This window comes from Barbus barbus (genome assembly GCF_936440315.1).
Source record: "Barbus barbus genome assembly, chromosome: 43".
Lineage (NCBI taxonomy): Eukaryota > Metazoa > Chordata > Actinopteri > Cypriniformes > Cyprinidae > Barbus > Barbus barbus.
Window position 1 is genome coordinate 9,243,881 of NC_136721.1, and position 24,800 is coordinate 9,268,680.

At 37.4% G+C, this 24,800-nt stretch overlaps 1 protein-coding gene and 1 pseudogene across 20 annotated transcripts in view; both read left to right on the forward strand.

Annotated features, from left to right (window-relative positions):
* The window catches only part of LOC306862130, a 108,105-nt pseudogene extending 106,653 nt beyond the window's left edge, over positions 1–1,452 (forward strand). The window contains exons 28-29 of the transcript in view: positions 387–425; positions 554–1,452. The product of the transcript in view is annotated as an uncharacterized misc_RNA (transcript). The remainder of the gene's footprint in view (positions 1–386; positions 426–553) is intronic.
* Positions 1,453–3,453: 2,001 nt separating this feature from the next.
* LOC306862132 (uncharacterized protein) lies at positions 3,454–23,070 on the forward strand. 19 transcript variants are annotated; one of them, XR_013783534.1, is made up of 15 exons: positions 3,456–3,557; positions 3,736–3,764; positions 16,039–16,100; positions 16,332–16,431; positions 16,525–16,560; positions 16,660–16,704; positions 16,775–16,864; positions 16,949–17,002; positions 17,088–17,135; positions 17,259–17,285; positions 17,375–17,583; positions 17,687–17,739; positions 19,362–19,426; positions 19,571–19,662; positions 21,006–22,791. XR_013783534.1 is itself a non-coding variant. In XM_079404781.1 (12 exons), exons 2-12 carry the CDS (start codon positions 16,095–16,097, stop codon positions 19,583–19,585), a joined length of 492 nt encoding a protein of 163 aa, XP_079260907.1. In that variant the 5' UTR covers positions 3,456–3,557; positions 16,039–16,094; the 3' UTR covers positions 19,586–19,710. The 19 variants fall into 19 exon arrangements, 2 of the variants coding, with proteins under 2 accessions (XP_079260907.1, XP_079260908.1); XR_013783536.1 differs by lacking the exon at positions 3,736–3,764 and adding an exon at positions 16,240–16,275 and having other exon boundaries at positions 16,366–16,431; positions 21,006–22,789; XR_013783541.1 differs by lacking the exons at positions 3,456–3,557; positions 3,736–3,764 and adding exons at positions 4,158–4,331; positions 16,240–16,275 and having other exon boundaries at positions 16,366–16,431; positions 19,373–19,426; positions 21,006–22,790.
* Positions 23,071–24,800: the final 1,730 nt, after the last annotated feature.

Here is a 24,800-nt window from a genome sequence, read left to right on the forward strand (position 1 = left end):
TTCTCGACTTGTTACATTTATCTTTAAATTAAAAAAATTACCCCCTTAATATTGTGGCAGTTTTTTTCACCGTGGTATCGAAAATGGTATCGAGTATCGATATTTTTCAAGGTATCGTATCGAAGTTAGAAATTCCAGTATCGTGACAACACTACTCTGCAGTACATGCTGTATGGAGCATAGCAGATGCTGTGGAGCAGAGCAGACCATGCACTCGCACAAATGTGACCACGTCAAATTTTAACTGGCACATTCTCAAAAAATGGCTGCAGTCTAGAGCCTTGAGTCCATCTTTTTTACTGTCTATGTGCGTTAGCCCCTCTTTCTTCCCCACTTCATCAGTAAGAGTTTTTGGACATAATTGATTTCCTTCTCTTTATTTGCAGGGGCGTGATGGACTGCCCATACCAGGATGCTGGCATAAGGTATAGTTATATATGTGATGTGGAGAAACTATGAGTCCTGCCATAATAGTGAGGATATTGCATTATGACTGCAGTCACTGCTTCCTTTTTGTGTCTTCTAACAGTTTTCTCCTATTGCTCTCTTGCAGTAATGACTAACCTGGAGCATGGAGTTTGTACATATTGATATATATTTTGCAAGTAACATTTGCTTTTTCTCCCAATTTTTAAAATAATTTCTTATTTAATAAATTGGGTTTTCATATGGGAGCCCCTGCAAAATAATGTCTGTATCGCTGCATTAACAAAGAGAGGCTCACCACTGCCAAAATAACAAGCGTAGAAAAGCAATGAAGCAAGCATCATAGGTGCTGAGACTGTACTGATATTGAGAAGAGACATGAACTCAATGCTTGTGGATGCACAGAGAATGCTGCTGCTGTCCTTAAGGAGAAAACATAACCCCGAACTTTCTAACAGACTGACTACTGTGTCTGCAAATGATTACTTCTTCACTGGCTGTCTTACTTTCCTGGGCGCCATTTGAAACAACCAACCCCATCCATTCTTCGCTAAACGTTTGCTTTGAAAGGAAGAGGCTTCAGGGCAGGGTGGCAAAGCCAAGCACCCGTCTCAGCCCTAAAAGACACTGAATGGACTACATGGAGGGAGTATGCTATGCCAGTTCAACTGGATGTTTCCAGTGAAAGGGCTCACCTGTACTACAGGGAGGAACGCAATGTGGAGGTTGCACTGGATTTGTACTGGTGTACATATGGACAAATCTGTACTCAGGAAACTCTTTTCACTTGGTCAGTAGGAAATGGCTTGCTGTCTTTTGCTCCATTTCTCACTAAAATTCAGCAGTGGAGTGGTGGAAAAAAAGCAACTAATATCATGTAAAGTTGTCGTAAGTCTTGTCTGTTTATAAGATCCCTCATACACTAAAACAACTTTGGTCTTTTAGCCTATTCATTGTTTTTGTGGGCTTGTCTGCATCCTCCATTATATGAAGTGTGTGTAAATAAAATTGATAATTTTTACATTTAAAGGCTAGTATAACTTATTGTCTGAATAACTCTGTGCAGTGCACTGTTTTATGTTAAGTTGCTTTCCCTTCACTGTTTATTTAAATTTTTAAAATGTAAACTGCAGTTTAATTACAGCAGCTTGTCTAAGAGAAACATTTTTAACGCTCTTGTGCTCTAAATGTACTTTACACAAGTACATCATTGCAAATGTTTCTAGCCTAACAAGTCAGTTTCATGTGTTGTGCTGCCAAATGTGTCCGACTTTGATACGCAATGTTTATACTTGGCTAAAGTTATTACCTTATTACCATCATATCTGGAATGAAAACATTAAGAACCAATGTTTGAGGTTAACTCTAGCGTCCCCTTGAGTACTGAGGTGTATTACTGCCACAATAACATACTTTAGGAATGTTAAGAGATCAAACACTACTGACTGAATTAAGCTACATGACCAAATATTCCTATTCATGTATAAAATATCTTTATTGTATAAAATATCTTTAAGTATGATAGATTCCCAGTAGAACATAAGACCATATGCAAATATAACAAAGTGTGGTTTCTGTAGTGTAGTGGTTATCACGTTCGCCTCACACGCGAAAGGTCCCCGGTTCGAAACCGGGCGGAAACAATTTTTTTTGTTTTGAGCCTTTGTTTACTGCCTACCTTTACTGGTGTTTAATAGTACAGTACCTGTCAAAAATTGTAATTAAGTCTCAAATGTGCACTAAGGCTGCATTTATGTGCTTAAAAATACAGTAAAATACACTAGGGCTGTAAATTCATCGATTTTAGTCGATTTTTAAAAATCGTCGACTTCATTTTGCTCACATCGACTAATCTGCGAAATACAGGAAGTGGCGCATTTCACGGACGAGAATCCATAAAACACATTTTTACACTATTTTCCAAGGCTGCATGATCTATTAAACCCATTCATAATTAAGCATAATTGTGAATTCAAAACGCTATCATTTAATTAAATAATTATATGCCATGCAGTTCACACAGTATATGCTCTTTAATTATTTACATGCGAGTAGTTAAGTACGTGTGTCTCGTAATACGGCTCCGTAATAAAAATAATAAATAAAAAATAAAAATAAATCTATTTTTATTACCACAAAAAAATATTATAATTATAAGGCCCTATGAAATCCGTTTTATTTCCAATATTTTGTTAAATTTTATTAATCAAAAAGCCTGTCTAATTAATTGAGTTTTACACTATCTTTACCAAATTCTGTTTTCCATTATTTTCTGGATTCCGTTTTAATTGTTCCATTAAATTTTAATAATAAAAAGCATCTCCAATTAATTGAATTTATATTTAAAAAAGTATTTTTCAGAAATACTGCACATGTACATTTTTCACCTAAATAAATTCTGGTAAATACTCCTTTAAAAAGTGTTTTTTTAATATAATTGTATTATTAGTAGACTAGAACATGTGGATATGTTGTCATTCTTACACTATAATACTGAACTTTGATTTCAGTGATTTGAACTATGAGATGGACATTCTAATAATTCAAAATAATTATTCAAATCATTCTAATACGCTGATTAGATATCTTATTACTTTTACATAATGATTTACCACTATGCTCAAGGTTTCCGTAGTGTAGTGGTTATCACGTTCGCCTAACACGCGAAAGGTCCCCGGTTCGAAACCGGGCGGAAACAATCTTTTCTTCCCCCTCCTTCTCAGAATACTAATCACACAAGAAAATCCAGTTAAATACACAGGCCAGAAACATTTTAACATACAAACTTAACATCAACCAGTAACAAAAACTTGGTTACCCCTTTTCTCCCCATCCCTGCAAAAAAAGAAAAAACATAAAAACCTTGAATATCAATTTTTGTTACTGACAATTTACCTGGGATAAAAATCAGATATTACCTTAAGAAAGAAAGAAAGAAAGAAAGAAAGAAAGAAAGTGGCTCACAGTTGGGACTTCTTTCTAAAAACAGACCAGCAGGACTTTTATACTGAAATCCCCATTGGAAATGCAGAACAAGGACTTTCATGCTAGAAAAGAGTTTCATGCTAAAGGCTTCGCACTTCACCTGCTTGTAATCAAATATGCCTGGGTTTAACTACGGAGATAATCAGGTAAATTTTACATGAATTTAAATGGAATGTATGCGATTTAATGTAGCCTTATATATATGTATGTGTTTAGAGATTTCAGCTGCATCTCTGTATGAAGCTAATAAAGCAGACAATTCTATTCTTTGGTAAATGGTTTATTCAAACAACGTTTATAATACTATAGAAATCCGTGTTTCAGGGTGAAAACGAAATGTGGACGATTTCAAGGTGTTTGGAAACGTTTCATGGCTATTAGCTTTGTATCGGCGGCTTTGGCTCTATTTTGAGAATTCATTCGCATTCTGCCGTTAATCTATTTTAAAGTTTTACTCCTATAGAGTGTTTCAGTATTTTGTCATTTCTATTACATATCACTTGCGATTATGCCGACATATGTTATTCATAATAGTCTTAGATACTGGAAAATAAAACGGCTGATGCGAACTATATCGAAACTCAGCCGCATAGGAACTGCGCAAAAGTGCGCAGATATGATGCGCAAGAACACTTGTCTTTGTTTTGGTCAAAAGCCGCTGTTTACGCTGCAAGGATGGCATAGAGATTCGCTAATCTGCAGAACATAAACAGGCGTCAGCGTTACGTGCGTATGTTCTATCGATCATATCGCATGCGGGCCTAATTTGACAGCACGAGCCACCCGTTTCAAGACTGAGTGGCGCATTTGAAATAGAGGTCTCTCCTCCAGGTTATGATAACAGTAGCCACACTGAAATGAGTATCAGAGATAAAGAGCTTAAAATACATTTCAAACCCGGGCACGTTGAGCTTGTTCAGGTAAGACCGTTGGTCCATTTCTAAGGACGTACCTCCATGGTATACAAGCCAAAGCAACTTTAATTCAAATGAACGCTTTATAATTCAAGGCGAGCCATTCGGTATAATTTTCTGGTTTAATACGAAAAGAAATACAAATCGTGTGTTGTCGTTATGGCACATTTTAAGGTAATTCGTGACGAGCAGATGAACGCAACTGATCATGCTTGGAAACCAAAATCCAACCCATCTGTAGTTCCACTAAATGTCCTGAGGGTGGCGCTTTAGCGACTAATAAACACCTGAGCGCTGCAGCTTCAGCATCGAGAAATTTCGAGTCAGTTTGTGAGGCTGCAGATTTCAAACGTTTGCAAATCATGTAATTTACGAATGCAAAATGTGAATTAAAAAGGTCCTTTCCTTTTTTGTTTTAGAGGGTTAGCTGGTTGAGGAAGGTTATAGTTATAGGGGCTGTGAAAGCTAGTTTAACACCGATGCCATTTTTAATCACTGATGAGGCAATATATCACCATAAGATCGGTGAAGAACTTGTACTATAACACTCGAATAATACACTAATGTATACTTGGGACTGAAAAGTGATTCAATTACCAAGACAACGTCTAATAACAAAATATTAAGTACAAGTTACACAATGAAAGAACTGACTTTCAACATCTGAGGTAAATTATATGCTGTCTACTATCACGTACTCCGCTCAAAGTCTTAAACTTTAACTTAAGTAACTTACAGTTTATCAACACGACGAAAGCTAGATACTTATTAACGTCTCACGAACGATGTACTGTCTTACCTTTCTTCACTTGTTTTGCTGTTTGCAAAGTCGTCACACAAAGCCCAATTACTCATCACACTGGCTTTTTCCATCAGTTGTCGTTAAACCCCGCGAATTGATATCGTCTGCCAATGATGTTGTAGGGGCGTGTCCAGAGTCTGCGAGGGACGATTCTCATTGGTTTTTAGATTGTCAATCACATCTCGGACTTGGTATCTTTCCATCCAGTATTTAAAATAAAACATCTCATAGACACAACGATCATGTTATAAAATACATCCCATGTATACAATTATTAAGAAAATATGCTACTCAGCCAGATTGCATCTGTTTTCTACTTCAGTAATCTAGATACAAAGATCGTTGTGTTATGGGTTCCATAAATTGATTTTTCCAGCAGTTATAAATTAAGAAAACATGCCACTCACACAGATTGTTTCATCTGGAAAGCATCTAATAAACATATTAAAAAAATAACAGATTCGAAACTGTATAAACTTCTTAAAGACATTATCTAAATGTTAATTTCCCTGCTAACACACGACGTAACAGTTACGTAACGTATTGGTAATTTTTGCTAATTTCATGATTTACCAATAGGCAACGTAACCAGGACGTCGTATGCACGTAATGCCATTACCATCCCATTACCAACTCGCAACGTTGTCAGTACGTCCTCCTAACTGTTGTAACCTTTCTGGTTATTTCGGATCGAACCACACAGACACCAGATTTAACTTCTTCTTTCATCCTTTATCTTCCCTTCTGCGTAATAACGTTGATGACATCACATCAATACACAACATCAACCTAACAAGATAACCAAGAACGTCCCAGATAGGTACTCTAATCGTAATATGTTGGCAACTTCATGATTTACTGACAACGTAACTGCAACGTCGTATGCACGTAATCTGTGTACGTTCTTTATATGCTCTCTGATTACCATAATGCTATTTAATTAAACTTCAGACACAAGATTGAACGTTCCTTAAATATAAAATGTGTTTCTTTTCACCAAGTCAAATATGGACAACCACTTTTAATATAGGAAGTGAAGAAATAGATGTAGAGAAAGTTTCAAATTATGTGTCACTGGACAACCTGCACATCCCATAGATTATTTGTTATTAATATTCGCAAACTATATGTAAATATACTGTATATTTGGCATGGCAGTGGGTTATCTCGTTAAAAACGCTTGTGCTGTGTAGTACACCTGTTAACAATCATTTATATAATATTAATATGCCTAAAATGCATCCTTAAAAACATATTAAACATCTCAGTAGTTCAAAAACCATAATAAACTACCTTTATATAGCCCTATTAATAAATTCACATTAATTACACCCATAGGAATGTAGAAGTGTTAAATATTGAAATATATTTCAAATATATTTTAAAAATACATAAAACAAAGTTTAAAATTTTTTCATAATACATGTAGAAATGTGTATGAAAAATATTCATATTTATACGCCTTAATTTTTAATCAATGTTTTTTCATTGTTATTTCTACACCACGTTTACCATTTCTAAAGCTATTATATTATATATTATATTATATTTACGTAAATTTTGCGTGACTTCTACGTGCTTTAATGGGCGCGCGCTGAGCTGGAGCGGAGGAAGTCACCATGGAAACGGGGCGGCAGCTCAACTGTCAAACAGCTAAACGCTATCTCTCACTGCTGTTTTCACTAATTTCAGGTAAGTTTAGTCTCTAAAATTACACAAATAGTATATACAAGTGTTCCTGACACTTTTTTTTTTTCATGTAAATGACACGCTTTCGTTGAATATTTACTTTATAGAAATGGTTTAGTGTCTTCGGAAAAAGTCCGTTAGCATCTCAACCGTGAGGCTAACTATAAGAGCTAACGTAACTATAGACTTGAGCGCTTGTTTCTGAAAGTTTGGGCTTTTAATGTCGTCTTATGTGTAGATGAGCATTTTTTATATAAAGGTTTTGCTGGCAAGTTGTCAAAGGATGAATGGAAGTAAACTAATTCAACCTAAAGTATGTACTGTACAGTTAATCAGATACATCACTTAAGCCGGGCTCACACTGTGCGATTTTTAAAAGTCTTTTGCGATTGTTGCTTGTCACACTGATCCCCATGTCCAGGGCTGGACTGGGACAAAAAAAGGGCCCTGGCATTTTTGCTCAGACCGGCCCACCACAATCGGTCGAACACAACCAACAAGTACACCATCCTTGCGGTCCCTGTAGATATGCAAATCTACTGTTCCATTCCCAAAAACCCCTACAAAGCTGAGAACTAAGTGCCATGGACCAGTGTACTCACTCTCTCTTTACTCCCTGGTGGTGATCAAAGGTGGCAGTGGAGTAGGGCCTACACAAAGTGAGGGCATCCTGAGAGAGAGAGAGAGAGAGAGAGAGAGAGGGACAAGAATGATAACCGAATGAGTAAAATGATCATCATACACGTATCTTTAATATAGAACAATGTAGAGAGATGCTTGCACATATTTTATACTTACTTAGTGGAAATGGCTCCATGGTGCTCTGAACATCCTCAAAAACAATGAACTACAAAAGTGAGGGCATCCTAAAAGAGAGAGCGAGAGAGAGAGGGACAAGAATGATAACTGAATGAGTAAAATGATCACCATACAAGTATCTTTAATATATAACAATGTAGAGAGATGGTTGCACATATTTTATACTTACTTAGTGGAAATGGCTCCATGGTGCTCTGAACATCCTCAAAAACAATGAACTACAAAAGTGAGGGCATCCTAAAAGAGAGAGAGGGAGATAGGGGAATAATGAGTCACATTTTCAGTCTACAATATTATGAATATTTTTTTTTATAATATCAATAATCTCATCTCACCTTACAATAGCAGCAGTTTCCTCAGTAGCTTGCTCTTCTCTGCAACTCTGTCTATTACAGTGTCGGTGTCCAAAGCCACAAGGATGTCCTTTTCAGTGGCCATCAACATGAAGGCTTCCAATTTGCTGGCAGACAGGCTGCTCCTCAGTCTGCTTTTGATATATTTTAGGGTTGAAAATTATAGTTTGCAGGCCACCTGGGTTATTGAAAGTGTCAACAAAAACTTGTACGCAAGTCCAAGCAGGGGATATGCATCAGTGAGCATGTTGGATCTCTGGAGAATCTGATAGCAGCACAGTGGGCAGTCTTTGCAGGAGGCACAGCTTTTGTTGATGATTTCCATGTCCTCTTCCTTTCCATCAGGTCCATCCTCCACTGTCCTGGTCACATATTCATCCAGTGGTGACTCTTTCAGCTTGTCCCACTGTCCCGCTAAGCTCATAGCTGTATGAGCTGAAAAGCTCATACTGCAGGTTGTCAACTGTTGCCCTATCATCAAATTTAACCAGGCACTTGCTGAGGTCTTCAAGTGCAGATTTAGGAAGAGCATGGTTTCGGATCAGGGAGAAGTTTTTGGGATCCAGAAATGACAAATCTGCATAAAGAGTGCCATGTGTCAGAAATCTTTGGTGGATGGCCTCAATAGCTGTATCAACAATTTGGTTATGAACCTTTACCTCGTAGGCTCTCTCAGCATCAATTATGATGTCATCCTGAGACATCTCACCCGGCATGGCTTTCTTCTTCTTTCTTCTTTTCTGTGGCAGTGCAGCCTCCACTTCCATGTCGGTCTCCTCATCTTGCTGCTCAAGTTTTTCATTTGCCCATTTCACAAAGTCATCAGCAGCAGCCTTGACAGCCTGGAAATATCTCACCATCTTTTTTAGGGCATCTTGTGTTGACATGACCATCCTATGGGCAGAGAGGATGTCCATCCCTTCTGTCTGCAGGTACTTTGACAATGGTGATGTATGCTCAAATATCCTAAGGAATAATTGAGCTGTCAGTATTGTCTCATACCTGAGTAGGCCCTCTTTGTATCCTCTGGCTTTGGTGTGTACATTTCCTTTCACAGTCTTCAGTTCCTGTATGGCTGTGAGCGTGGACAACACATCAATGTACAAACTTTCTTGAGTCTTTCCAAATGATCCAAATATTTTGTTCAGAGCATCGTGCTTAGCCCACCAACGTGTCTCTCCAATTGGAGCAATGCGTCTGTGTCTCTTGTCATGGCTCTCCTTCTCCCAAATGTTCACTCTCTGATATGACTCCCTGATGAACACTGCTGTGTCATTGAGGAAATCAAACAGTGATCCACTCTCGATCACTATTTGAGTGGTATCAGACAGCACGAGATTGAGGACATGTGAATAGCACCATACGTGTACATGGTTGGGGGACTGTGATGCCAGCAGTGCAGAGAAGCCTCTATAATGCCCCTGCATATTTGAAGCTCCATCTGTTGCATTTCCAATGCACAGACTTGAGTCCAGTTTCAGATGCTCAAGGACCTCTTTTAGCAAGTCGACAAAGGACTGTCCAGTGGACGCGCTGCACCGGACCATTGCGACAAGCCTCTCATTGACAACATCAGTCACATACCTCAAAATGACTGAGCATTGGTCTTGCGCTGTTATGTCCTGCGTTATATCCAGCTGGACAGAAAACATTCCAGCTTTCCGGATCTCAGTGGACATGTTTTGCTGAATTAAGTTCCGGATGGTATCAAACACAGAGTTGACGGTCGTTTTAGACAGTACAGAGATGAGGGAACCTCTGCCTCTTGATCCTGGTGACACATGCAACTTTTTGCTCTTCTCAATCACATTACTTAGATGCTCTTTTAAACACACATCATATTTTCCCAATAAAATGATCAGCTCCAAAAAATTTCCATGGTCGAGGCTATCATTGTCCAGGGTATACGCAGCCTCATTCTCCACCTGTCTGTAGCTTAGGCCCCTCTTTCCTATCACTTTTACGACCTCCACTACCCGTTCCAAAACCTGACGCCTCTTCTTCACCTGATTTCTGTGCTCTGTCAGCTGTCTGCCCCCCAGTAGGTTTTTGATGTCAGCTTTTGAGCAGTTTAAAAAATAAGCTTCAGCACAATTTCTGTGTGCCATGCTTTTTTCATGCTCTTCCGATCTCTGGTGCACATGTCTCCAGTCTGACATTCCATTTATGAAAATGTTGGAGTCAGTTGGCTTGCTGAAGGCCAGACATAAAAAACAAAATAAAGCATGACGTTCATGACAATATGTCAGCCACTTTCTGCTTTTGCCATCTTTACTGGTGAACACCTTCTTCGCCACAGGGTGTTTAGCATTCTGTTTGGGGTGATGATTTAAAAACACCTGCATCATGGCAGGCTCAGGACGGGCAAAGTAGTCTACAGCCTGTTCCTCCCTGTCTCTCTCCTCCACTGCTAACTCAACCTGGCTTGACTATACATAAGGACAGAGAGAGAGATGATTTAATAATTAAAATAATCAAATGGCATCATCTAAGTTTTTCTAGAGGAGGGCCGTCGACGGCCGTTATGGGTTTTAAAGGGTTAACATTAGAATAGTCAGCCGAAGTTGCAATTGAATAAGTTAACTCTGCTAACCTATCTACAAAAACAATGCAAAATAGCTTATGCTGTGTTATTTGACTTTAGCTGACTGAGTGGCTAGTGCAGTAGGTGACAATCTGACAGACTTTATAATAGCGACAACGATTATGTTGTCTTATTATAATATTCATTAATTTAGGTAAATCATCATCATCTTCGTCGTGGCCCAGTCAGGCCCACACACACTATCCTCCTGCATCCGCCCTGATTAACACTCCCTCCCTGTTAAATCATGTAGCTATCATGCTTACCGTTTCAATTACACTCTCCTGCTCACTCTGTCCCTCCTTGACTTCACTGTCAGACACCTGCTCCTCTGCCTGGGTGCCGCCATGGCTAGTCACCTCTCCTCCATGTGCTATGTTCACCTGTTTTTGCAAAGTGTCGTCAGGTACTGTTGGCTTGGAAACTGAAGCTACAGCACTAAACATGTCGGTTATTTTTGCACATGTTGAGGCATCAACCTCTAGAATTTTTTTTTTTTTGGCCCGCAACTTCTCCGCACCCCCCTTGCCCTTGCGCTTTTGCTTCTCCATCCTAAATCCACTGATTTCTGGCTCTGAGCCACTGACTGCATCTGACACAAGAAACAGAGGGGGAGGGGTGGAGCTTGCTAAGAGATGATTGGGCCAGCCCAGTGTCAGTATGGAAAATGAACCAATGGGCCGCTGTCCCTGCTTTATGGGCCAGTCGTTGGCCAATTAAAAAAAATAAATAAATAAATAAATCATATTATATCGACCGGCGGCCCACCGGGCATTTGCTCGGTATGCCAGATTACCAGTCCAGCCCTGCACATGTCAGACTGTAGGATCTCAGTTGTTTTAATGTCAGACTGTACGACAGTCAAGACGCGACAAAAACGGACGTACTCAAGAAGACTTGTCCGGAGTTTTACGTCATCAATACGTTACCCGCGTTCTCTTGCTATAATGGTAGCTAGCAAACAACAGCAACGTGTAGCGTCAGTTTTATTAATTACATGCATTGATGTTAAAAAACCCCCCGAAAAAGACGACGTGTGTGGAGCAAGTCATGGCTGGGCAAAAGAGGACTTTATGGACTTCCAGTTCTACAGAGCGAACTTGAGGTAATTTTGTTATTCGAGTTTAAACATCCTGCCCCTTAATAAGTAAACTTTACTTTGTACATATATTGTTTTTACAAATAACGAAGTTGAAGTTTGAAGTTGTCGTGCTAATTGCGTCAAGTTCAGTGCTCCTATTGGTTCTTGGTTTGACGGTCGTCGTAGGAGATGTCACACTGCAGGAAAGTGTCTGAAATCTTCTGACACTGCCAGAATTTAATCGGAGAAAAAAATGTATCGCAACGGCCATTAATCGGCTGTCGGTGAACATGTCAAATCAGCGATCTAGACAACCGATTTTAGCCTAGGATTGCGATTTTGGCCACGATTTGGTCGTCTGAGACAAATTTTGAAAATCCTAAAAGATTCCTATAATCCTAGGCTAAAATCAGTTGTCTAGATCGAAGATTTCAGACACTTTCCTGCAGTGTGACATCTCCTACGACGACCGTCAAACCAAGAACCATTTGGAGCACTGAACTTGATGACGCAATTAGCGCGACAACTTCAAACTTCAACTTCGTTTATTTGTAAAAACAATATATGTACAAAGTAAAGTTTATTTATTAAGGGGCAGGATGTTTAAACTCGAATAACAAAATTACCTCAAGTTCGCTCTGTAGAACTGGAAGTCCATAAAATCCTCTTTTGCCCAGCCATGACTTGCTCCACACACGTCGTCTTTTTCGGGGGGTTTTTTTAACATCAAGGCATGTAATTAATAAAACTAACGCTACACGTTGCTGTTGTTTGCTAGCTACCACTATAGCGAGAGAACGCGGGTTACGTATCGATGACGTAAAACTCCGGACAAGTCTTCTTGAGTACGTCCGTTTTTATCACGTCTTGACTGTCGTACAGTCTGACATTAACGTCATAAAGATTTGCATGCGCAGGGTAAGATTTGTGAAAGTGTACATAAGACTGTAAGCGTAAATTAAATTTGCATGCACAAGAGACGCTTTGTAAAGGTGTAAATCGCGTTTCAAGCGCAAGAAAAAATTATTTGCAGCATGATTTTTTACTGTTACTTGTAAGTGTAATTCATGTATTGTGAAACTGCAGCTTCATGCTAGCGCAAAATAAATATGACTTGCATTCTTATGGTTTTTTCGCCAAAATACGGTCAAAAGCACTGCAAGCCTGTGAACAGTGATTTGCAAGCGAGAACAACAGTTTAAAGAACTGCAAAACTGATTGACTGCGTAAAACCAATCTGTATGTGTAAAAAAACGGACTGTCAAATGTCTAAATGACTTGTGTATGTAGGGCAAAAAGTTCCCGAAATAATCCGATATGTACAGCGCCGTTTTTCTTTTCTCTGCGCTCACAGTTTTGGCACGATTCTCTCACTAACTGAGTTTTGCAAGTGTGAGGGAGAGGGCGGGGCCACCTTGTAGCCAATCAAATGAGGCTTTCGCTGACTCTCCATTTACTCTAATCTGATTGGTTCAAAGAAACACATCATTCGCCAAGACATTTATCTTCATTTAGTTCGGGAACTTTCTCCATACTTTTAATTTACAGATACAGTCAAAATAAATAAATTAATTAATAAATACCAACTTAAAACATGTTGGTTTATAAGTTGTGTTCCTTTAGGCTAGACTCCCATGTGTTCATACTGAATTACGAGCTGGTGTTAACATTATTTGGTTTGGTTTTGCTTTACATTGAAATTTCATAATCTGCTTACACCACTGATGTTAAACTTTATAATTAAAATGATGTTATGCGACACTATGGTATCAGAGTGCTACACTTTGTAAAACCTTTTTTTTTGCTATGCCAATAAAGCTACTTAAATCTGAATTTGTCAAACCATGTCTCTGTTTATGGTTTTTAACACTCAATTGTATATATTGGAATTTCAGTATTGATTCAGATAACTTTCATGTGACTGATTAAGCTATTATATGAAGCAAGAATGAGTAACAAAATGCTTTCTTTGTGTCCAGATTTGACTAATGCAAAAACTTTGATAAATATGTATTTAATTATGTCTAAATATATATCCAAATTCAAGTAACTAATTATGTGGGAATCCAAAGTTCCCAGCCACACAGCCATGTTTATGTGTCCTCCTGAGATCCAGCTATGGAGTTTTTACCTCTGTAGTGGACATTCTATTTCAGTGAATTTCTTTGAGACCTCACATGTCACAGTTGTAAGTCTGGATGTCCTGTACAGAGCACATTCAGGGCTTTATAGAGATATTAAATGTTTGGAAGTTTCACCATGACCACACCCTCTCCTAGGTCTTTAAAGATGGCTAAATTTAATTTAGTGAAAAATTTTACATCCTTATGGAAATATGATTATATTTTGTAATTGTCATTTAAATCTGAATAATTTTCTAATTGTTTGTCATAAAGCAACATCTCAGGAAAATGTTATGGGTTTTCAAATTCAAATATGACTTCCTCTTATGAAACAGGACATCATTTCATACATGTCCACTGTAGAGGACACCAGGACTAAAAGCATGTTTATTATGCATTTTGGGAGACATAACAATTGAGAAATAGGAAAATAAATTATATATCTATTTTGTTATGAAATATTAGATATTATTATGAAAATCTGGCCAATTATTACTCCCATTATGACAATTATTTTTTCAGCATGCTGTCCCAACAGTAACACATTAATATGCAAATTAGACACAGTATAGATACACTGTGTTTAATGGGAAAATCAGTTTATGGAAATTTGTACAGACATATTGCATAAAACAAAATGGTATATCAAATCATTGTGTTATATATTTTATAACATAGTTGAGAATCATCCTTAAAGTTTAGAAGAAAAAAATCCTGAAACCTAAAAATGTATTTTTTTTTAAATTCCCATTGTTTTAGCCTTTTTGATGTCTATTCGTGCTATTTTATTTTTAGAAAAACTTAGTCCTAGTGTCCTCTACAGAGGACATAGAAAAAAAATATGAATAAAATATATTTTTTCAAAAATGTTAACTTTCCATTTTTTTCTAATGCTCTAAACAATGTAATGAAATGAAAAAATACTAAATTCACAAAGCTTTTTGGGGGGTCTCAGGAGCTTTGCGCATGCAAATTTAATTTACGCTTACAGTCTTATGTACACTTTCACAAATCTTACCCTGCGCATGCAAATCTTTATGACGTTAAAATACCTTCATAGATGCTACACAATAAAACATTTTTAAAGATAAAATCATCTGATTTTTAGAGATGATTATTTTTTATTATTTATATAATTATTATACCCTTAATCCATTACACAAGCAAGCTTAATTTAATAGTAATTATTGAACTTTTATTTTAAATTAATATAAACATATAGATAATATGCAATATAAATACATTTTAGAATCAATAGCTGTAAGCATGACTACGAGTTTAAATTTAAGTGTTTTTATATCTATAAATATTATAAACTTTACAAATTTTATTTGCACTTATATGGTAAGATACGTTTTTGTTGTTGCTGTTTTTTGCGTACACAAGGCATCTGTTAAAAATATCTTCATTTGTGTTCTGCACAAAAGGGTTTTATGGGTTTGTAGCAACATGAGGGTAAGTAGCCTAATTAATGACAGAATTTACATTTTTGTGTGAAATATGTTCACGTGGTTATAATTGGTCATTGTTCTGTTTTATAAACATTTTCAATATTTTAAAGATTTATTATTTTGAAAAAAGATGTTTATAAAGTCTACTTTAAGTACTTTTGTTAAGATTTATACCTCTGTTATTATGGTATCTTTCCTTAATTATCTGAAATGTCTGCTAGCAAATATTATACTACCATAGCATATCTGTTTAGAGTGATGCTGAGCACAGAACATCCTGAATGCTTTCATTCATATTTCGCTGTATCCTATGTTTTTATTAATAATTTGGGTGTATTTTACTGTTCGTATTTGTGTGTGTTTTCAAAATAAATGAATTAAATTAATTTCGAGTCTGTATTCATCATTCACAGCTGTTGAAACAGCCTTTAAATTAGTTTGGGCATACGAGGACATAAATTAGGTTAAACTACAGCATGTCCGCCCATAGAAAATAAATAATTATAAACAAATTACCAACTGATTACCAGCACACAACTATTGATCCGCAACGTTGCCACAACATCGCAGTTACGAACTGGCAACGTCACAAAGTTACGTCGTGGCGACGTATACGCACCTTTCGCTTTTCCGGTTGCCACAACGTAACTAGTTACGTCGCCACGACGTGACTTTGGTCACCAGATTACGTTGCAGTTACGTATTTGTGTTAGCTGGGTTAACATCTGATCTTGCAGATGAAAATGTACACATCATATATCAGCTATGTATGCATACTATTAGAGTATGTTTACCTTGTTCTGTCTTTTAGGATGAAGTCTACACTCCTACACTGAAGGGAAGAGAGGGACTGATGGATCCCCTGGCATGAAGGTGAGCTGTCTCTTGAGAAGCTGGTAATTATAATAAGAATATGCATTTATAGTGTTTATGAGATCTATGTAGTTTCATTTAGGTCTGTTTACGGAGTAGGTGCATTTACTGAAACAATACAATAATCCTGATTCCTTAGGGTGAAAAGGGGGATGGTGGAGATCCTGGACCCCAGGTGAATGTTTAACGAAGTCATTTCTTCATTACATATTTCTTTTTTGAACATCTTAGATGCTCGACAGTCATTTCCCTCCATCTCTCTCAGGGAGAGAAAGGAGCTACTGGATTCATAGAAAATGCTGATCTGGATGTTAGACTCAAAGCTCTACAGGTACATTTCAGTTAGAAAAATGGCAATTATGCAAAGGCCCTTCTGTTATCTCCAGTAATCACTTTTTGTATTGACATTTTCTTTGTACAATAGGGGCCTCCAGGACCTCCAGGAGAGCAAGGGCCAAAAGTGAGTTATACGTTTTCATTGAACTGCATTGTCATATACCCGTTACTATTGCTGGGATACATAACATTCAGATATATCTCAAATATGTCTTCGTAACAGGGAGAAATGGGCCTACCTGGGGCACCAGGACCTGAAGGAAAACAGGTTTGTTCATGCACAGTCTGACTATAGTTATACAAGTGTACTGCATTAAATTGCTTGATGTTTCATCCAGAGCAATAAGGGAGAGAGGGGTGATGCAGGAGAGCCAGGAGCAGCAGGGGCAAAAGGGGAAAAGGGGGAAATTGGACTGATAGGGCCTTCAGTGAGTATTACTAACATATTACATATCATGTTTACGGCAACCTAATAAGGTTATGATACATGTTGATTTGTCATGGCATTTTAGGGCGAATCAGGGCAAAAGGGAGATAAAGGAGACTATAGGCTTGAGGACAATCTGGTGAGTTTAAAACACACACTCATATGAAGATCCTATGTAATCCAGATGTAACTTCATTAGATTAATTTTGATAACTCTCTTGTAGGCCCAGATTATCTCTTTGCCTGGCCCACCAGGGCCACCTGGGCCTGCTGTAAGGAATACAGTTTAATCATTCCTAACTAGATTTTTGAAAAGATAAAAAGCATCTGAACTTCTTTTTTGTTAAGGAAAGCTAAGCATACTAAACTTTTTTTCCCCCATTCATTTCTTTCAGGGATATCATGGATTACCTGGACCCAAGGTGAGACTATTGAAGCACTGTTGAAACTTCATGTCCATAGGAGATTAAATATTTAACATCAATCTAACATAAATTTAAATATTACACAGGGAGAGCCTGGTGAGGCAGTTAAAGGAGAAAAGGGCAATGCTGGAAAGAAAGGTCCACCTGGGCAGCGGGTAAGTTTTGCTGCAAAAACCAATATTGCAGAAACCACATCAAGACTGGGTGGATACAATTATGCTGCTAGTGCTAGGGTCTTCAAGGCTTTCCAGGGTCTAATGGCTTGGTAGGCCTGCCAGGTGCAAAAGGTGAAAAGGTCAGTGTTTGGTACACCTTAAACAACAAGTTAATAAGGCCTACAATTACTTCAAATACCCTATTAATTTTTGTTTCTTTTGCCATTGTGCTTTGTTTCAAAGGGAAAAAAGGTGAACCAGGTTTAGATGCAAGTAATCATTATGGTGTTAGTTATGTAAGTACAAACCCGATTCCAAAAAAGTTGGGACACTGTACAAATTGTGAATAAAAACAGAATGCAATGATGTGGAAGTTTCAAATTTCAATATATTATTCAGAATACAACATAGATGACATATCAAATGTTTAAACTGAGAAAATGTATCATTTTAAGGGAAAAATAAGTTTATTTTAAATTTCATGGCATCAGCACATCTCAAAAAAGTTGGGACAAGGCCATGTTTACCACTGTGTGGCATCCCCTCTTCTTTTTATAACAGTCTGCAAACGTCTGGGGACTGAGGAGACAAGTTGCTCAAGTTTAGGAATAGGAATGTTGTCCCATTCTTGTCTAATACAGGTTTCTAGTTGCTCAACTGTCTTAGGTCTTCTTTGTCGCATCTTCCTCTTTATGATGCGCCAAATGTTTTCTATGGGTGAAAGATCTGGACTGCAGGCTGGCCATTTCAGTACCCGGATCCTCCTTCTACGCAGCCACGATGTTGTAATTGATGCAGTATGTGGTCTGGCATTGTCATGTTGGAAAATGCAAGGTCTTCCCTGAAAGAGACAACGTCTGGATGGGAGCATATGTTGTTCTAGAACTTGATTATACCTTTCAGCATTGATGGTGCCTTTCCAGATGTGTAAGCTGCCCATGCCATACGCACTCATGCAACCCCATACCATCAGAGATGCAGGCTTCTGAACTGAGCGCTGATAACAACTTGGGTTGTCCTTGTCCTCTTTAGTCCGGAATTCATGGTGTCCCAATTTTCCAAAAAGAACTTCAAATTTTGATTCGTCTGACCACAGAACAGTTTTCCACTTTGCCACAGTCCATTTTAAATAAGCCTTGGCCCAGAGAAAACGCCTGCGCTTCTGGATCATGTTTAGATATGGCTTCTTTTTTGACCTATAGAGTTTTAGCCGGCAACGGCGAATGGCACGGTGGATTGTGTTCACCGACAATGTTTTCTGGAAGTATTCCTGAGCCCATGTTGTGATTTCCATTACAGTAGCATTCCTGTATGTGATGCAGTGCCGTCTAAGGGCCCGAAGATCACAGGCATCCAGTATGGTTTTCCGGCCTTGACCCTTACGCACAGAGATTGTTCCAGATTCTCTGAATCTTTGGATGATATTATGCACTGTAGATGATGATAACTTCAAACTCTTTGCAATTTTTCTCTGAGAAACTCCTTTCTGATATTGCTCCACTATTTTTCGCCGCAGTATTGGGGGAATTGGTGATCCTCTTGCCATCTTGACCCCTGAGAGACACTGCCACTCTGAGAGGCTCTTTTTATACCCAATCATGTTGCCAGTTGACCTAATAAGTTGCAAATTGGTCCTCCAGCTGTTCCTTATATGTACATTTAACTTTTCCGGCCTCTTATTGCTACCTGTCCCAACTTTTTTGGAATGTGTAGCTCTCATGAAATCCAAAATGAGCCAATATTTGGCATGAAATTTCAAAATGTCTCACTTTCAACATTTGATAGGTTATCTATATTCTATTGTGAATATAATATAAGTTTATGAGATTTGTAAATTATTGCATTCCTTTTTTATTCGTAATTTGTACAGTGTCCCAACTTTTTTGTATATGAAGTCATTACTTACTGAACATGGCAGTCCTGTGATAGGGTTTCCCAGGGCTTCAAGGAGAAAAGGGGGACAGAGGAGACAAGGGGGAGAAGGTTAATGATTGTGTTTAATACTGCATATATGGTATATTATTTTAAATTTAATTCTTAATGCTGTACAAGTACAATCCGACCAGCTTTATTCAAAACAGTTTCAGTTTTACCCTACCTCTCTAATGTGCTCTTCTTTATTTCAAGATGCAGGGTGACTGAGGTTCAATAGGAAAAAAGGTCTGAAAGGACAGAAGGGAGAGCAGGGACCTCCAGGGCTTGATCAGCCTTGTCCTGTGGTATGTAATGAAACCACGTGAATGTTGTTGCAATTTTTTTTTTAAATCCCTTCAGTGCACGTGTATGGCAAAGTCAGCTCCATGTGCATGTATTTAAAGAATTTACTACAATTAAAATTTGACATGGATGGGTTTCACTGACAGGACTCCAGTGGGTTTAGAGAACATGGTGGGGAGGCAGGGGCTCCATCAGATGCCCCCTGCCCTTTGGTACAGTATTTTATTGTTTCTCTTATGTGTGTGCCCACATCATTTTGATGTTTCCATCCTGGTGCTCGGGGTTCCCTTGTCCACAACCATGAGATCTGACTCTCAGGATGGCTTGGCATAGACCAGAGCTTCTGAAATTCTTTAATCACAGTTTTTTAAAATAATTTCTAACAATGCAAAGTTTGTCCCATACACAAATTAATTCCAACAATTTTTCTTGGATTAATTTTTATTAACATTAATTGTTCACTTTAAGAATAACAATGTGTGCAAGCAAAATATTGTAAATTTTGATTTCATGCTGACTTTAAGAAAGCATCTTGTCAACCAAACACCTATTGTGTAAGATAGTCTCATAACATTGACTTATTTTTTGTAACAATGATTTTATTCTCAAGTGCTTTTCCACTTTTGTAATATTTACAACAGTTACTTTTTACGAGATTCAAACCTGCAATCAACCAATCAAAAACAATTTAGGTGGTAAGATATTCACCAATCACATGACACACCAAGGAAGACGCTACCACAAGTGGTGCTGAAATAATTTTGCCCCCCCCCCAAGATTTGCAGACCTAAATCTTGAATTATGACATTAAAGTAATACATAACTACTAATAGTTGTATTAATATTAATTGTGATCATAATAAAAATCTTTCAAATAACCTTAATTTCACCACCTTGTTCCTAAGTATTAAAGAAAAAAAAAAATGCATTGATTTTTCTACAGAAGCCATAGATTTTTTATTTTTTTTCTTGCTTTGTCGTGATCACAACTTTATTTTTTTCTTAATCATGTCTTAATCTTCTGGTAATGTTGACATAACAAAAGTTGTTTTCTCATTATCACAAAATAATATATTCTACTTGCATCTTTATTCGTGTACCTGATTGTTAGTTACAGTAATAAGCAGGGACTATGATGTTTATATAGGACATGCTTCAGCAACGTATTTTATGTTGTGTATTTGTAATCTTCGTTCTTATTTTTAATCATTAGGCTATTTGTAATCATTAAATGTATATTGATACGAACTATGATTTATGCATGTAAAGATATGTGTAATTGATTATTTCTTCAGTAATGTTTTACAGTGTTGTAACCTATTGGACTTTATACATTTCTTTGCAGGAAACCACACACAAATAAGCACTCTTCTGAAACAACATCCCAAGCTTGTAACGCACATGACATCAGTCACAGCCTATTCTACATGAAGAACAAAAATCACAAATAAATGTATAATTTTATTTAAAACGAAATAGGAAAATAAAGTGGGTTCAATCCAAGCAGCTTTAAAAAAAATGTAAATAGATATCTGCAGCTTTCTAAAGGCACTTTCTAAAGGCACTATGCTTGCATTGTTGAATATTCTGTTGTTAGACATTTAAACATGTCAATTACACAAAATGTTTAGCATACTGTCTCTGGAATTAAAAACAACAGTGATTGATTAGCATAGATCTACTTATTAATTTATTTATAGACTTTATTATTAAGCAAAATCTGCCTGAAATATCCACATAAGAGTGCATGTTTTATCTGACGATCAGATGTGTGTGATAGTTGCATTCATTACTGTAGTAACAGTAGACTCCTGGTGCATTGACAGAAAAATGTCAAGATTACAAGAAAGTTGTAATAATGAGAAAACTATTTTATGTCGAAATCATCAGACAATTTAGTTAAACTAGATAAAGTTTGTCAAGACAAACTTTAGGTTGGCTTGAGAAAGCCTAGCCTTAAAGTTTAAAAGTTTAAAAGCAGTTGTAAAAGCTTGAAGTTTGAAAATGTAGATGGATGGATTACATAGATATTGTTGCTAGCATGTTTTTAGCATGATTAGCAAGCCACTAGCAAGATACTAGCATGTCACTAGCATGATTAGCATGTTGCTAGCATGATAAACAAGTGACTAACATGTTGTTAGCATGACTAGCAAGTGACTAGCATGTTGCTAGCATGTTTCTAGCATGATTAGCAAGTGACTAGCAGGTTGCTAGCATGATTAGCATGTTGCTAGCATGATTTGCAAGCTTCTAGCATATTGTTAGTATGTTTCTAACATGATTAGCATGTCGCTAGGATAGATAGATAGATAAATTAATTAGAAATAAGCATGTTATATGCATATGCAGGTTGGTAGCATGATTAGCAAGTGACTAGCATGTTGCTAGCATGTTTCTAGCATGATTAACAAGTGACTAGCATGTTGTTAGCATGACTAGCATGTCGCTGGCATGTTTCTAGCATGATTAGCAAGTCACTAGCATGTTGCTAGCATGTTTCTAGCATGATTAGCAAGTTACTAGCATGTCACTAGCATGTTTCTAGCATGATTAGCAAGTTACTAGCATGTCACTAGCATGTTTCTAGCATGATTAGCAAGTGACTAGCAGGTTGCTAGCATGATTAGCATGTTGCTAGCATGATTTGCAAGCTTCTAGCATATTGTTGGTATGTTTCTAGCATGATTAGCATGTCGCTAGGATAGATGGATAGATTAATTAAAATAAGCATGTTATATGCATATGCAGGTTGGTAGCATGATTAGCAAGTGACTAGCATGTTGCTAGCATGTTTCTAGCATGATTCACAAGTGACTAGCATGTTGTTAGCATGACTAACAAGTGACTAGCATGTCGCTGGCATGTTTCTAGCATGATTAGCAAGTCACTAGCATGTTTCTAGCATGATTAACAAGTCACTAGCATGTTACTAGCATGTCACTAGCATGTTTCTAGCATGATTAGCAAGTGACTAGCAGGTTGCTAGCATGATTAGCATGTCGCTAGGATACATACCTGTCAAGTATCCCGTTTTGGCCGGGAAATTCCCGTAATTTACCCTTCTTTCCCGCCGTCCTCCCGTATTAGTATTTTCCCGTAAATCTCCCGTATTTTAACCTGCGTTATTAAAAAAAAAAAAAAAAAAACGTCCCCCACAAAAAAAATCTGAGCTCTGTCACTAGCCTTGCGATAACTGCCACCTGCAGTAGCCTACTACAGGTTAGTGTGTGAGGTCAGATGATGAGTTGATGAGTGACGACGCGGGAAAAAAAGAAGAAAAAACAGACAGATGATGGACGCAGGACAGAGAAGGAAGGCACTCCTGCCAAAAGTCTTAAAGAATGCAAAGTCTGCAACAAATGAGTACAATAAGTCACTAAAAGAGTAAAGAAAAGTTATGTGAAATGAAAAGAAAAACTGTACAAAAAAGCAATATGAAATGAATGAGTGTGTGAATGTGAAAAGAATGTGGAATGAAAATGAAATGTAAATGTAAAGACAAGCAATGTTAAATGAACAGAAAATATGCAAATAAGCCTTTAAATAAATGCTCTTCATATATACCCTTTTGTGTTTTCATTTAGGCTATGAATGTTCACAGCATGTCAATGTCAACAAAGGTAGGCCTATCATTGGCTTTATGCACAGCTGCACTACTTCCTGAACTTCAGGCAGCTCTTTTGTTTCCTGTCTGCCATTATTGGACAAACTGATCACCTGGATTAATCAGTTTGTCCAATAATGGCAGACAGGAAACAAAGGAGCTGCCTGAAGTTCAGGAAGTAGTGCAGCTGTGCATAAAGCCAATTGTAGTTTATAAGTGGTTGACAAGTGGTGATTTTAGCTTTCTTGTCACCTGTCTTAAAATGTAAGGGATACTGGAGCTTGATTGGGGTGGTGGGACTGCTCGCGGCGGGCGCCGGAAAATTTCCCTTATTTTCAAATCCAAAACTTGACAGGTATGCTAGGATAGATAGATTAATTAGAAATATTAGATAGATGAGTTTGAATGGATTAGAAATAGTACATAGAAGGGAAGTCTGATTGAGTCTAATGGGCTTCAGTTTGAATTTTGACAGTTGGAGTTTGAATAGTCTTGGCTCATCTGAACATTCCATGAATGTAAGTCTATGGGATTTTTATGATTTTTAATATTCATTTTTATGAAAACTATAAGTCGGATCAGTTAGAAAAGATATAGCACACTAAGTGAGACCAGTCTGAAGAGCTGGGCTGAGTTTGGTGGTTCTAGCTTGAAAGCTCTAGGAGGAGATGCGTTCAGAAATTTGGCTAAGAAGAATAATAATAAGCTTAAGTAGAAGATCAGTAGGTTGGCTTTCTCAAGCCAACCTAATTAATCACAAGAAAACAAGAAAAAAAAAAAATGTAATCCATGGCCCACTGGGACTTCCATATTTTTCAGTCTCACTAATCACTAACTAGTTGGTTAACAGCAGTTTTTTATTTATTTATATAAAAGTAGTTGTTTAAAGGTTTTAATGACACCTTAATTATTTAAGGTAGATTTTAACTTATCACTATATTTGAGTAGCAATACAAGTTTTGTAAGTGAATTTGCTGATATTAAATCATTATAATACAATTATCCAGCTGATGAAATTATAATATTATATTGATTATGTAAATGAAAAACAACACACATAAACACACAAATGGCTGATTCTCAGTTTATTTCATCAGAAACATTTTTGCATTGCATAGCCTGAGTACATTATCCCTCCCTAATTTACTGGAGAGAGCGGGAATGGAGACTGCCAGCTCACTACTTTTGATTGGTGGAAAGATGTGTCAAATATGTAGAGCCAGCGCTGATTGGCTGCTTAAATCTCAATTGAAGAGAACGTCGTCCAGTTCGCGACTTCGCGGTCTTTCTTTCGGCAATCGGTGGAGAAGAAGTCATACGGTTACTCATGGTTCTTACAGGGCTTTCAACCGAGGAGGTCCTTCAAAAAATATCGAAAGCAGGCATAGAAGTAACCGACGTCGAAGCCCAGAGATTCAGAGGTAAGTTTTTATTTAAATGCCATTTTATTTGACAAAATATTTGTGGTAGCCAATGCTAACGGGCTAATGTTACCCCGCCAAATTGTATATGTCCTCTGCTAGTGGATGAAAC

Excerpts from the sequence above, each read along its gene's own strand:
- LOC306862132 (XM_079404782.1), top strand. Across the intron at positions 16,561-16,659 it reads CAGGAGAGCAAGGGCCAAAA|GGAGAAATGGGCCTACCTGG; the intron begins GTGAGTTATACG and ends TCTTCGTAACAG. Across the intron at positions 16,865-16,948 it reads TTGGACTGATAGGGCCTTCA|GGCGAATCAGGGCAAAAGGG; the intron begins GTGAGTATTACT and ends ATGGCATTTTAG.